We start from the raw sequence: 15,696 nt of genomic DNA, 5'->3' as shown, positions 1-15,696 counted from the left end.
TGGAATGGAGCTTCTAGATATTTTCGTTCAAAAATAAGTTTACATGACCTGCACCCACTCTGTGATCTGATGCATGGCAGTTGCAGTGATTTGAGGCCTTATGGGAGTTTGCTTTAAAAAACCCTTACTGGTACAAACCAGGATTCTGAGACTCTTGTTCTTTGGAATCATAAAGGAGGAAAAAATGAGATTGCTTTGTTACTTAGCACTTACAAGTGACAGAACTCCTCCTTCCAGAAGAGAAATTTTTTCCATATCTTCCGAATTTTTTAACCCTTTGGGGTGTAGGCAAAGGGTCATGAAGGAGATCAGAGGACTGGAGCACCTCTGCTATGAAGAAAGGCTGTGGGAGCTGGGCTTGTTCAGCCTGGAAAGAGAAGCCTTTGGGAAGACCTCGTTGCAGCCTTCCAGTATTTTAAAGGAGCTTGTAAGTAGGAGGGAGGTGATTTTTGTGTGTTTTTGTGTGTTTTTCATGGCCTGATAGTGTAAGGACAAGAGTAAATGATTTTAAATTAGAAGTGGGAGATGTTAGGGAAGAATTACTTACTCAGAGAATAGTGAGACCCTGGCACAGCTCTCCATAGAGGCTGTGATGCCCCATCCCTGGAGGTGCTCCAGGCCAGGTTGGATGGGGCCCTGGGCAGCCTGAGCGGGTGGCAGTCAGTCCTGTCCATGGCTGGGGGTTTGGCTGGGAAGGCTTTAAGGTCCCTTCCAACCCAAACCATTCTTTGATAGACAGAAACTGGTCTGCTCTCTCTATGATATTTTTCCCCACATTGGAGCTTTGTTGTGGAGCAACATTAAACTAGTAAAGGGGCACCTTTGAAATACTGCTGACTCTTTGGAGTTAATCAGAGTGTAATGGCTGTGTTAAAAGAGCTCTAGCACAGCTTTTGGGGTTCTGGGCCCAGGCTATCTCACTGTCAGTCTGGCTTTCCTGAGCACTATTTCTGTTCACTCAGCACAGGATTTTTTTTTTTCCTGGTGTGAGAGCTCTGTGTGCTTTCCTTTGACCTCACTTGTCAGCCAGATATTTCTAAGCTCTGCTCAGTGTGACATGTTCTTTGTAAAACCCTTCTTCTCAGTGTAACCAATCTCATTGCGTAGGACTCTGATTAATTTTATTCTGCAGTGCAGAGATCTTCTGCATATTGAATAGCTGTGCAAGATGCAGCCTGGTCACAGGCATTGTAGTTTTTGAGTGCTTGATTTTCTTATTACAGAAGACAATGAAGCAGTTTTGTGTTGCTTGTTCCCAATTCACTGCCAGGGATTGGACAGGTAAGAATTCAGTAATAATAATGAAAAAAAAGGAACAAAAGGGACCTCACTTTTTTTTCTTGTCTGCCAGTCCCAATCCCTTCTTTTTCTGTGTGTGACTTGCTCTTGTTAAAACAGTGTCTTAACTCTCTGCAATTCAGTTTGTTACTTTTATAGTCACTTTTCATGTTTCTAGAGCATTTTGCTAGGCCGATATAACCATACTATCTGTAAAGGCAGGAAAGCAAGGCTAAGTACCCTTGGAAGGTGTTAACCTAACCCGGGGAGACAGATTCATATACCTCAAGTATCTCTAGTGCCTCTGCCAAGCACATTTTGCCAAGTGAGGAAGTCCTATGGGTGTTTGAACTGGCATTTGGATGTCATGTTTCTCTTGGCATCACAGGAGTGGGGAGTGCTATAGACAGGGACGCCTCCCTCTGACCAGGCTGCTCACAGACCCATCCAGCCTGGCCTTAAATGCCTCCAGGGAGGAGCATCCACAGCCTCTTGGCAACCTGTGCCAGGGAATTACCACCCTCACAGTAAAGGATTTCTTCCTAGTATCTAGTTTAAACCTACCTTCTTCCAGTTTAAAATCATTTCCCTTCATGTTCTCACTACCTGCCCTTATGAAAAGTCCTTCCCAGGCTTTCCTGTAGGCCCCTTCAGGTATTGGAAGGCCGCTATAAGGTATCCCTGCAGCCTTCATTCTCCAGACAGAAGAGCCCCAGCTCTCTCAGCCTGTCCTCATAGGGGAGGTGCTCCAGCCCTTTGATCATCTTCCTGTCTCCTCTGGACCCACTCCAACAACTGCACGTCTTTCTTGTGTTGGGGCCCCAGAACTGGACACAGTACTCCAGGTGGGGTCTCACAAGAGCAGAGCAGAGGGGCAGAATCGCCTCCCTCAACCTGCAGTTGAAAATATGGAGAATAGCGTGACTGTTAATACACACACACACAAAAAAAAACCCCTTCAAATTGTAACTGTAATGTTGTATGTTTTTACTCTTTTTCTTACTATTTATTTGATTAGTTTAATTGCTGTCTTGAAAACACACTAGGAATATTTGAATATTTAAATTAGTAGATTCAAAAACTGTTTTCTAGTATCCTGAAACTCATATTTTTCCATGCATATGCTCAAAAAAGATGATCATTTAATGTTTAACTGCTGTGTAATGAATGTTTATCATGAAATTACAGAATCACAGAATCACAGAATCACCCGGGTTGGAAGGGACCCCAAGGATCATGTAGTTCCAACCCCCCTGCCTAGCAGGGCCACCAAACATACACATTCAGATCAGGAAAATTGAAAAGTTTCAATATTAACTTGTTTCTTATTTTGTGTATCTACAATGTTATATACATATATATATCCTATAGTGGAAGGGCTTTCCTCTTGTCATTATTTTTATACATTAGGACATGGTTATTGAGTATAATGTTTGAGTTCCTTCAGAACAGGGGTGGTGAAGGCCACTTCAGTGTATGAAATATTTGTATTTCTTACCCCATAATGTTCAAGTGTATGTTCACTTTAATTTAAAAGTAATAGCAGGGAAAAAGCCAAACATTTCTTTATGGATGAACATTAAAGCACTTCATTAACTAAATGCTTAGAGGAAATGAATGCATGTTTTTATCTGGCAGATAGTGCAGTAAAATGAATGCAAGGATACTTGTACTAAATGGAGCTTATACTTTTTTTTTTTTGTCTTTTCTGAGTGAAAGTGTGCTTCGCTGTTCTCTGTGCTATAATCTTCATGCTTGTGGAGTGCATGTGTGAGGGAAGAAGGCTGTTTCCCTTTGCCTTAAAGGAAAATATAACAGCTCCATCATCTTGATTGCTCAGTAGGGTTTTAACATGATTGGCTTTGTGTGCTGCATAATTTTGATCAACTGTTGGACTGATCTGCAGGAATCCCAAAGTTATAGCTGACTCTCATCTTCCATCTGCTACTTCAGCATGGCATGGACTCCTCTGAGAGAGCAAACAGTTGTATCCTAGTGTCTTCTCCAGCTGGAAAATGAATAAAGGCATCCGAAACCCAAAGGGGTTTATGCTGTAAGCATTTATCCCATCTATGTGACCAGCTGGCTGTATATATGCTGCCTCTAAATATGGCCTGCTTTCTCTACATTCTTATGTTCCTTTTGTTTCATGCAGGAATTGGCACAGAAATGTGTTATCAGCATAGATATGCATATAGTTCTCAATGATAAACAATTACAAATGCAAATATGTATTCTGTAGAATTTTGTGATCCAGAAAATAATAATATTATGAAGCAAACTGATTTATAAGAAAGAGAGATACTCAGGAATATAACTGAAATCTGAAGCAGCCATACGGAGTTAGCGGAGATGTATCTTAAGTCACAGTCAAGTGTATCAAACAGTAACTTTCTGTTCCTCTGAAATAACTGATCAGAGTGGCTAAGTTCTCACTGTTGGAGGATTGTTTTTTAATGTCCTTGTCTGTAGTTTTAAAGCAATAAAAAGTACCTAGTGCACTTGCTGGGAGTGCTACACGATCATTTAAAACAATAAAAACAAGTAAAAATTATAGTCATTTACTCTCTCTACCACACAGTAGCTCTCATTGCCAGCAAAATAGTCCTTGTTTTGGTTCTTACTTCAATATCCATCTTATTGTGCTCTAAAAGGCAAACCAAAGCAAAGTATGACTTGCAGCGTGTAAATGTATGAGGCTGAATTGTGCTAGTCTGGGCTGGGGAGTCAGTGCTGGGGTGAGTGGAAGTTTGTGCTAGGAGTGTTCATCATTGTATTGTGCATCTTCCTTAGTTCTGTTTATTAGTAGTCAGCTTTTAAAAGAATATATATACATCATTACATATACGTTGCCTGAACCTAGCGTGATTCAACAAGACCAGGTGCATTGTGCTGCACTTGGGACAGTGCAATCCCAGATATGGAGAACTCATCAAGAGCAGTCCTGCAGAGAAGGTCTTGTGGTTCTGGTGGATGAAAAGCAGAGCATGAGCCAGCAATGTGTGCTTGCAGCCCAAAAGGCCAACAGTGCCATGGGCTGCATTAAAAGAGGGATGGCAGCAGGGAGAGGGAGGGAGTTGTCCCCCTCTGCTCTTGTGAAGCCCAATCTGATGTACTGAGTCCAGGTCCATGCCCCACAGCACAAGAAAGATGTGGAGCTGTTGGATCCAGAGAAGGGCCACAAAGGTGCTTGGAGGGCTGGAACATCGCTTCTGTGAAGACAGGGTGAGGGAGTTGGGCTTGGTCAGCCTGGAGAAGGGGAGACATCGTTGCATCCTTCCAGTATTTGAAGGGAGCTTTATAAGAAAGAGAGGGACTGACTTTTTACATGGTCTTTCTTCTGTCAGAACAAGAGGCAATGGCTTCAAAATAAGAGGGGAGATCTAGATTAGATGTGAGGAGAATTTTTTTTTTTTATATTCAGGGGGTGGTGAGGCTCTGGTATGGCTGCCTGGACAAGTTGTGGGTGCTCTGTCCCTCAAGGTGATTCAGGTTGGGTTGGATGGGGCTGTGGGCAGCCTGAGCTGGTAGGGGCAGCCCTGCTTATGGCGCAGGGTTGGAACTGGATGACCTTTGTATCTCTTCTAACTCAAGCCATTATATGATCATACTTCCCTTCTGCTAATACAGAAAGCATGTCATCTCAAATCCGTTATGGTACATGATCTGAAACCACAACTTCCACTCTGTTGGGAACACACTGTTGTTTTTTGAATATGGGTCTTGTCTGGTGTCACTTGATAAATGTAAATGCTGCAGCAGCACTTCTGTGCCACAGGGCAATGAACTTCAGAGGTCTAACTAGTATTGTGTAATTGTATGTAAACCATATTATTTAACTGTATGCCAGAATATGACATGTATTTCTTCCCTTTTTTTTATTATAAAATTGCCTTTAACAACTTCTATCTTTTAATAGTTTTTCACATACATTTTTCTTTTTCCAGAGTTTCTGACAAATAAAGTTAGGGTTTGTTTATGCACTGAAGTAGCATTAGTTTAGCTGTTCCATGGGAAGCAATCTAATAGGGCAAGTATGGTAACAGTTGTGTGTAAGTCAGTATTTACTGAGTGAAGTTGGCATAACAAGCTTAAGCACTGCCAGTGAACCTGTGAAGCACACAGTTGTATGTACTACTTAGGTTTTGGTTCAGAGGCTGTGTTACATGCGTATGGTGTTGGTATGAACTGCAGTTAGGCACACTCCCAGCTGTACCCTGCAGCACGTTTGAGGATTCAGGGATCCGTGGCACTGGTTTCCACTTGTTGCAGTTTACCTGTGCAGTGTCAGTACTTTCCTGAAATATGGGACTGGGAAGTAAAAACAAAATTAATCTGTTCTGCAGAACTCCCTGCCTGATGCCGCTTCAGGTTACCATGCTTGTTAGAAACCATTTGCCTGAAGCTGGTTATTGTCTCATGTTCTACTCTGTATGTTTCTGTTTCTTTGCAGGGAAGGATCATGTTTGCAGATTTATCGGCTGTGGAAGAAATGAAAAATTTAATTATGTAGTCATGCAACTTCAGGTGAGTTCTGTGCTTCTTCTCTCTTTCTGTCCCACAGACGTGGCATCACAGGGAAGGATTTACAGTGAAAGGATAAAGCCAAGCACTGGTAGAAAACGCATGGAGCAGAAGACTGTGTGAAAGGGTGTATTGCTGTGATATCTCTTGAGAGATCTCCAGGTTGTCAAGATGCGCTGAGATATTTCATAGGTCCGCTTCTCTGTCTAACATGGCTTTGTGACAATTTTCTGAGGAAAGCACTCAATTTAAAATGTTGCTGGAGCTACCTGCAGAATCTTGCAACAGTAGCAGCTGTTTGAAATATCTCCTGCTGAGCTGTGATAGAAAATGCAAACTATGTTTTGTATTGGAGCTCAAGTGTGGTCTCATACCAGTAGCTCAATCTTCTCATTGAAATAGTGATATCTCTCCCACTTCTACCAACATTGGTGGTAGCTTGGCTTCTGCTGTGGAAGTATTTTCTCCTGTTTGAGCAACATTCATACTGAGTCAACCTGTGTGGTAAATATTATCACCATGCTGCTAGACAGCCAGTTACTTCTTTTGGAGGCGGCCAGCTACAGTTTACACGGGTCTGTCTAACGAAGCCGTAATAAAAGCAGGAGCTGAAGGAATTCCTCCATGGCTTGTACAGGAAAATTTACTAAATAAACATACACATCTTCACAGCCAAAATATGATGGTACTGTCACAAAGGCAGCTTTCTTTTTCAGTGTACAGTCACGGGAGAAAGAGGGGAATGAGTAGGGAGATAACATCTGAATCAAAAACACATGAGAAAGGTCTTTCAAGGGAGAGAGATTGTCCCTGGTTCAAAGGGAATGCTTTCAAACTAAAGCTCCCTTTTTTTTTTTTGACACAGTTACCTTGGAAACTATCTGATTTCAGCACCTGACATAAGATTTGGCAGGGAACTTGTTCGAACTCTCTTGTAGTTTGTATGTTCAGGCTTTTGCTATACAAAGCACTACATGGTTATACCATAAAGCCCACCTGTCACTTGAAGAGCTTTCAGAACCTGCTGTGTTTCTTTATGTATTATTTGGGTGATGGTGCATGCTGAAATGAGAAAGGTGAATTAGTAACACAAAGTAAGTTGCTGCATAACCTGGAAGGTTGTTTTTAGTTAGTGTCTAAGAAATGTGACAAAGAAAAGAAAGACCTGATGTCAGTTCAGAAACTCCAACCTTTCAGGATAATGATGACAAATCTGTGCTGCCTCTAATGAACTACTACAGAAATTATACAACAGGAACAAAAAAAAAGGCTGGGCTGCTACTTTAGTGATTTCTTTTTTTGTCATTCACACTAAGGAGCAAACATGGACCAATTGCTCGGCTGTATATATATTAGCTGGTCTTTGTTGAGAGTGACTGGTCATGGGACTGGACACTTGGAAACAAGATGGATTAAACCAATTTGAAAGACTAAATCTTAAGATGAAGAGCCAGTTGCAGTTGACTCCTTTATGTCTCTTGAGTTTATTTACTTGGGAATTGCAGATGGGTGGATGAATAGATGTCATTCCACTGGTTTGGAGTGCAATCTGCTTTCTCATCAGATGTTTGTTGTCTTATGTTCTGTTGTGGATTTTGTTAGAATACATCTGGACTAACAATGTAAGCATGTATGTCTTTGCAGGAATGGAATCAACTAGTTCTATAGTACAGTGATATTGAGTGTGTCCTTATAACTTATTCTTGATACATGCTTTCCAAAATAGCAGATGTTTATTCTCAGTGGCTTTGAACTGTTGATACCTGTATTAGCTCTGTGGATTACAGGGCTATTCTGTCATAAAAGATACTCATTTTAAAACCTTCTTTCTTTTTGTAAACCAGAAGTATAATCAAAACTGATGTGGCAGGGATCAAAGTACCTGTTATTCTGGTGTTTAGACTGCCCTATTTTTTTCTAAATTGTCTTTATTTTCATGCTGTGCTGGTAAAATTTTTTTTTCCATAAGTTTAATTAATTGAAGATTCGAACGAAAATCATATAATTTTCAAATACTTTTTTTAGTCAGTGGATCCCTCCCTGGTTTAAAGCACAATTATTTTGATAGACAGCCCTTCCCATTTCGGCGTTGCCACAATGATGCTGACTTTAACTTGAGCTGGGGAATTTGTGATGAAACCACTTCTCCAAGTTGTTACAGATAGCTTCATGACTTGTTTATCGTACTCGTACTGCTTTCATCTCTATCTGACTCAGAAAAAAAGTCCAAGATTGTTCTTAATTCAGCTTCCCTGTAGCCTGCTCGTAACAGTAAGGGGATGCTGGGCTTATACAGTCTGAGGCAGTGCTGTCCCTGCCCTGTATTTCTGAAATAATGGATCAGCTGACTTCCCAGATACTGATTTGGTATCTTCTTGTCAGCAAATACATCACTTAAGTTAAAATGAGGTACATGAAGACCACATTGAAAAAATAAAGGAGGCATGAGGTGAGCATTTCTGGCTAGCATTTCTGCTTTTTGGACATGCATGTTAGATCTTGCAGCTGTGCAATGCTATGTTTTATTGTGATAGTTTAAACAGTAAATGTTGTATTGATTGTTTCAGGGCCGAAATCTTGCAGATCTCAGAAGAAGTCAGCCTCGAGGGACCTTTACATTGAGCACAACGCTACGATTAGGCAAACAGATTCTGGAGTCGATAGAAGCCATTCACTCTGTGGGATTCCTGCATCGTGACATCAAACCTGTACGTTATTTTGAAAATTTGGCTTCTGCTGATAAGTCTGCCTGTTATGCTTGAGTCGATAAAGGCAGCCTAATGGACTGAACATGGTCGTATTTCAGTGGAGGCAATTGGATCTCCTTGCACACTGCCACTGTCTAACACGCAGGCTATTTTCCATAAGTACAAAATGACAATTATATTATTCTTTTAAGTGCATAGCAAACTAGTTTTTTATTGGCAAAGGCCAATCCATGGTGGATTAGTAGCTGTCGATCTTACTTTCTCCAGTCAGTTTGTTTACTAAGAGCCAAACCTAGTGTTTCTCAAATGTCTGAATATTCAGATGAATTTAAATACGTGATAAAGTGGATAGGGAGTTTTGTAGTTGGAGCAGGAGAATGCACATTAGCACCTGTGCTATGAAGACAAGTTAAGCATTTCTCTACGATAGCTCTAGCCTGTTATGCAAGTGATGGAGCTCTCACTGCAGAGCTATAGGTGCTAAATCTAGCTCTTTTTTCACAACAGCTGTAATTTTGCTAAGCTAATGAGATTTTTAGTTATTTTGAGATTCCATAGTCACTTAGCTGCAAAGTGAACTTACTAAATGGCAGTGGTTCTCCAGTCATATTTAAGATGTATCATGAGATGTATTTTAAAATTCATCTCTTCTGGTTTCATCTAAAGTGTTTGGGGCTATGTGACAAAATTTTGTCAACAAATGGCCACTTTTAGCCAAGTTACTGTTACTAAAGTGATCTTGTTTTTTAAACTTTCTTTTTGTCTAGTCCAATTTTGCCATGGGCCGGTTACCTTCAACATACAGGAAATGCTACATGTTAGACTTCGGCCTGGCCCGTCAGTATACCAACACCACTGGTGAAGTCAGGCCAGTAAGTACATTTCAAGCAATTTTTTCCTTTTCTGCTATTGCTTAGGCAAGGAAAAACTTTTGTTGGTCTGTTGGTTTTGTTGTTAGTATACTTGAATGTTATACTGAACATATTGGACTTCATTTCCTACAAGGTGAGAAGCAGAATGCAACTTCAAATGAGTTAGCAGTTGAAGAAGGGGTGTTTGCTATTGTCTCACAAGATGCATGGTTTTTTGTTTTTTTTTATTTTTTTATTTTTTTCCTTCAGGTTCAGTGTGTATTCCACAGGCTAAGAATACTTACTGACCAAGCAAAGAGGGTGAGCCCAATGTTGGCCACGTAACTTCTGTAGCATCAGAGGTCTGGCCTGCTTTAGGTCTCTAGGGATGTGATATGGGGAGCCAGGTTGGTGGATTCATAAAGCTTTTTACTGAGGGGAAAAAAAGGGCTGGTGTGATCTCTGAGGCTGAGCTTCCTATATGCTGATGGCATACTTGTCTGGCTCTGGTTTTGTGTCTATTGCCCTTTGTCTAGATTTCTCAGCAGCAATATTTCAGCATGCCTGACTGAAGAGGAGGTAACAGCAGAGAACATAACTTGCACTACCTAGTGTGCGTATTACCTCTGATCCTTTAAAAGCACTGTAATATCTGGGCTCACTCACAAGCGTGCAGTAAGCTTCAGATGCTCTGGTTTCCCCAACAAGTAGCAATCAGAGCATTCCTAGACTTATTTTGAAACACAATAGTACAAGCTTGGAGAGTTCAGACAATCTCCCTGTTTATTATCATAGGCCAATACTTCTTGGTCTCCTTGTTTTTTCCATATGTATTAGTTGTTCTGGAAACTGTTAGCAGTGTGAGAGTTAAATTTGGAGAGTCTGTAATGCAGGATAGGGCTGGGGAGTGTGAAGAAAGGAAAGACAGATTATAGCCAGAGCGGTGGTCAGTGGCTGTGTCTGGTTGGAGATCAGTAGCTAGCGGCATCCATCAGGGGTCAGTACTGGAACTTGTGCTCTTTAGCATCTCTATGAATGATACTGACAGTGGGATTGAATGCACACTAAGTGAGTTTTCAGATGGTACCATGCTGCATGCTTTAGCTGAGACCAAGGGATGGGATGCCATGCAGAGAGACCTAGACAGGTTCCAGCAGTGGGCCCTGGTGAACTTCATGAGGTTCAACAAATTGAGGTGCAAGGTCTCGTTATCAGTACAAACTGGGGAATGACTTGGGATTACTGATGTATGGCAAGCTAGATGTGAGCCAGCAATACGCCCTTGCAGCTCACGAAGCCAACCATATCCTGGGCTGCTTGAAAAGAAATATGGCCAGCAGGTCAAGGGAGGTGATCTGGTCTCTATGCTCTGTGTTGCTGACACCTCACCTGGAATACTGCATCCAGATGTGGAGTCATCAGTACAGGAGAGACATGGACCTGCTGGAGCATGTCCAGAAAAGGACCACAGAAATGATCCAAGGGATGGAATACGTGTCCTATGAGGACAGGCTGAGAGAGCTGGGGTTGTTCAGCCTGGAGAGGAGAAGGCTCCAGGGAGACCTGAGCAGCCTTTCAGTATCTAAATGGGGGCTATAAGGAGAAAGGGGCTTCAGCAGGGGCTGCTGTGATAGGACAAGGAGAAATTTTTTCAGACAAGAAGAGGGGAGATTTAGATTGCATAAAGCAGTAGTTCTTGTTTTGTTTTACAATAAAGATGGTTGAGGCACTGGCACAGGTTGCCCAGAGAGATGGTGGGTGCACCATCCCTGGAGGCCTTCAAAATCTTTATTAATTGTTGTTGTTTTTTTTCCTGCTCAGGTAGGTTTCATGCTGTTCCCCAAAGTTTCAAGAATTATTATTGTTATTATTATTATTTTTTTTTTAGTACCTTGTTTGCTGTTTTTACATCCTCTGAAATTCATAACATCAGTCTTGCTTGTTAGCCATTCAGGAAGACTCTGAATGTCTTGCTAGTAATATAAATGATGGACTTGGCTGTTAGGACATTGTGGTTTTGATTTTGTTGTGTTTTGGTTTAGTTTTTTGTTTTTATATCTTTGGCCTTACTATTTTTGGTCAGTTTCCTATTTTAAAAACACACTTGACTTTCGGGAAGGGAGAAGCCAGCAATTCCAAGGAGCAAAATCCACTGGAAAGTTGTACTGGCACTGTTTGTTGTTGTTGTTGTTTTTAATTATGTATGTGCAATTCACTGCTTGCCAAGTGCTATGGCTTTTTTTTGGTTTTTTTTTTTTAGCATCAAAAGGCAGGGAGCCCCACAGTAGACGGATAAGATAGGCTGTTTGCCTAAAATGTCTGGTTCTGATTTTTGGTAGATTAGTTGAAATTTTGATGTAGGATCATTTGTGTTCTCCATAATCTTCAGTGAGTGTTAGTTCCTCCATCCTCTAGCTTTTTAGACCCTTATGTGGAATACTGGTTTTAGCACAATCTCTATTCGTTGCATGGATTTGCTTTCATGGGAACGGTCTCATATCTCTATCAGTTGTCTCTTGCCAGATCTTCAAAATCTACAGTACAAAGTCTGTAAGAACTTGCATTATATTATAGACAACAAAAGGTTGGAGCCAGGAGGTGTGTAAGGAAGCATCAGCAACATTTTTCTTTCCCTGCTAGCAATTAGAGGAATTCTAATTCTATTCTCAGCAGCCACATTGCTTAATATTTCTCTAAGGCTTGTAGAAGTCATTGCTTGATGGTTACTGCTTTGGACAGGTAGAGCAGATGTGCATCAGCCATTTGTTATCCACTGTGTGCTGAGAACTACTTAGGGCCTATCTGGAGGCTGTTTCTTTGGCTGCCATCAGCATTTCTGGCATCTGTATCACAGTCATCAGCCTGGTTAGCAGGAGGGACTCTGGCTATTATGATAAGCAGGACAGGCTGCCAGTGCAAAAAAATAAAATCTTGTGGAGGGTTTTGTTTTTCAAATGATTGTGAGGATGGAAGAATGAAGGATAAGAGGGACAGCTGACAAATCTGCTTGAGAAGATCCCGACTTCTTTTCTGTTCCAGCCCTAACAGCCATTCTCTGCTGTACGAAAGGTGACAAATGCTGATTAAAATCTAAACATGTAAAAAACATTTAAACATTTGAGAAATAGAAATTAAAAAAAAAAAAAAAGCAGAAACGTTGCTGCCTTCTGTACTGAACAGTATTCCTATAAAATCTCTGCACCCCATGTTTGCCTACTAGGAAAGGAAAATTGGGAAATGTAAGTAACTGAGGACAGTGTCATCTTAAGCCAGTCAGAACTTAATCCAGACTGCTGATACATAAAGTACATTTTTCTTCCCTTAATATTTAAAGCAATGCTGTTACCCCATTCAAGACCACTGCCCTTGCTTTTCAAACTCATACTCTTTAGCCTCCCTCAGTATCTAGTTTTTCCACAGGATTGTAGGTTTGTTACCAGCATGAAGGTTCCTGACCAGATGGGGTGGAGTGGTTTGAATTGGGCAGAACCTGTTTGTTTCTCAGTTGTGAAAGGCTTAGAAGTCTGCTTAAAAATAGATAGTTTATGGAAGGAATCTGTTACGTCAGCTCCAGTTAATAACTGCTTTCAGATACAGAGGATATTCTTAGGAAAAACTGGATTTGTTTCATCATTGTGATTTTTTTTTTTTTTTCACTCTCCCATGAAGATGTGCATTTTGGGATGAATCCCAAGGGTATCCGTAACAAATTTGACATTACAGGATACCGAGACCTTTTATATGAGTCTAACCATTGTTTCCTCTAAATACAGCCTTCTGCCATGGTTGAGACAGACACAAGAGCAGTCTTATTTACTGCAGTGTCCCATTTGTACAACTGACCTTTGCCATGAAGCAGTGAACTGTAAGCACTTAGTGCTGATGCATAGCTTAGGACAACCAAGCTAAGCAGCTAGAGAGTGGATTGAAAGGTTGCTTTTCCTCATGCTTCAGCCAAAAGAGTACAAGGGGGAAAAAAAGAAAAAAAAAAAAAGAAAAAAAAAGAATTAATCTTGCCTTCATTTTTATAGCAGAATGGATCTGATATAGAGTAATAGGGCTGAGTATTAACCTGGAGGGTTATAAACATGAATGCTGTTATGCAGATGATGTGATGAACAGTATATGCTCGTATAGTGGAGGTGTGCAGAGTCACGAGGGACTTCTGTGCTAATGTAGGTCAGTTTGTGGACAGTAACTTCTTGATCGTTACTGCTCATTGTTCAGGTCTGTTTGGTTTGTCACTAAGTGCTGTACAGACAGTATTATAATTTTCCTCTTATGTGTGACACCTTGCCTTCAGAAACATATAACCTATGGTGCCACAGACGTTAATTGAAAGCGATGGAGGTTTTTGCAACTTCATTATTTATTTGAAAATACAGGAGAGGAGATGCTGTTTTTCTCTAGGAGCCTCTCTCCTGTTTGCAGGATCTGACACTGGGTTGTTATGCTCAGCAAGCAGATTTTTTTAGCTTAGTCAGCTGCAGCCCATTGATTAGATCTTTCTCCTCATGGCTCAGACTGCACTGCAGCAGTTTGCAGTGCCTTGCCGAAAATACCATGTGTGTGAGGGTGGCTGTGTGATTCAGTGGGCAGAGAGAAGAGATGGTAGGCAGGACAACGCGGAGCCTGTCCATAGGAGCATGATGAAGGCTGCAGAAACGTGTCCACTAATTAAGAATATTTCCAAATGTCTGTGCAGTGTTAAAAATGAACTTCACTGCAGTGAACAAGGTTTTAGAAGATGAGAATATGACACTTTTTTTTCTAATGAGGGGTTTCTAGAAAATGAGTTATTTTATAACACAAAGGAGATTAACTCCTACATCCTAAGACCCCAAATATTCAAACATAAAAGCCCAGTAGATTTCATACTTAATTTTTCTTGAAACATGTAAGATGTAACGTTACTGGTAAGATTAGCATTTTTGCAGTAGAATAAAACAGATTTCTGGAGCTGTAGTACTCAGAGCACTGCATTAGCCTAGGAAGAGAGAAAATTTCTCTTCAACTTTGTATTGTAAAAAAGATAATTGCAGAAAAGGCTAACAGCCCAGCACTGTCACATTAATTCATATAGGGATGAGAGGAAGGAGAAGAGTGGACCTATGTCTAAAAAATACTGCACATTTAATGTATTATAAAATGCAATTTCTGTGGGAATGGGTTAGTTACAGAGCATTATTGATCTTTAGAACTAAAGAATGTTTCAGATAATTATGTAAAGGTTCTTGTTACTCTTGTTGGAGTACCAAACTTAGAGTTCAGAAGGGAGATTGTGTTGTTTTAAATCATCACATCTAAAGAAAATCAGTGTGGTTTAAAAGTATCAGGAGCAGACCAGCTGATAGATTTTCCAGGTGATTAGCACGCAGATACTCTTGCACTTTGTCCATTGTAACTGGCTGTTTCTTTGCTTTCTTCACCGGGAAGCCCTGGTGTAGGAAGTATAACCTTGGACTACCTGTATCAGGTTGCTATGATTTTTTTTCCCTCATGTAGCAGCTCTCTAGTTAGAACTCTTGTGGTACAGGGCTGGGGGGAAGGAAATGCAACTCAGGCTCAAATCTCATATATGCCTGAAGGGAGTTATGATCCCATTTTCCATTTCTGAGTGCCTGTACTGCTAAGCTGCAGGGGAGTTGTGGTACCTCTGAATGTGCCATTCCTTCTGATTGGTGCTGTGCCATCTGAAGTTCTGAGCATTCTTTCCACTGGTCTACAGAAAGAGGAATGGGAAGCTATTACTATGTTCAGTGGTCAGGGAACAGGGGGCAAGTGAATGCTGAGTTGGATTTACAGGTCAAGTCTTTTCTACGTCAGGTAAGTGCATTTGCTGCCAGGTAGAAGTGTCTGTCAAACACTCCCTCTGTGATTGAAATATTAAATTAGTCTGTGCAAAATGGATCTTTTCCAACGTAGATGTTGTTAGTCTTGCATCTTAAGCACACTGTAGCTTAGGCGTACGAGTGTGCTCTGGAAGGAGGGAGGTTTTCACGTTGTATGGAGGTGGGGGGGGGGTTGAACTCTGTTCTCCTGCGTAAGAAACGAGTGTGGCAATTAAATGTTTGGAGGCTAAAGTTGTCCTGTTCAAGAATCAAGTGATAAATAAGATTACGGCTGGAGAAAGCTTTTGATTAAAAAAATAAATAAAAGTTGGTCACTCTTACCCCGCTTTCTAATGCGAGGAGAGGCATTGTCGTTCTCATCTCCTGCACAAATTCTAGCACGGGAATTTTATATGCTTAGCCTGTTGCCACATTGCTTGAAAAGACAAAGTGATCCTTTGCTCTTTTTTTATGTTAAAATCCACTGAAATTTTCAAGTTTACC

At 40.9% G+C, this 15,696-nt stretch overlaps 1 protein-coding gene across 6 annotated transcripts in view; it reads left to right on the top strand.

Annotated features, from left to right (window-relative positions):
* TTBK1 (tau tubulin kinase 1) overlaps positions 1–15,696 on the top strand; it is a 94,728-nt gene that overhangs the window by 28,225 nt on the left and 50,807 nt on the right. For 5 of the 6 annotated variants that reach the window (XM_048936690.1, XM_048936686.1, XM_048936691.1 and 2 more), the window contains 3 exons: positions 5,732–5,805; positions 8,370–8,510; positions 9,278–9,382. In XM_048936690.1, the coding sequence (XP_048792647.1) occupies positions 5,732–5,805; positions 8,370–8,510; positions 9,278–9,382 (320 nt within the window). Of the gene's footprint in view, positions 1–5,731; positions 5,806–8,369; positions 8,511–9,277; positions 9,383–15,696 lie in introns of those variants that run through there. The other variant, XM_048936692.1, reaches the window with a different exon arrangement.

This window comes from Lagopus muta, chromosome 2, assembly GCF_023343835.1.
Source record: "Lagopus muta isolate bLagMut1 chromosome 2, bLagMut1 primary, whole genome shotgun sequence".
NCBI lineage: Eukaryota > Metazoa > Chordata > Aves > Galliformes > Phasianidae > Lagopus > Lagopus muta.
The sequence above is the reverse complement of the archived record's forward strand: the minus strand, read 5'-3'. Positions and strand labels throughout refer to the sequence as shown.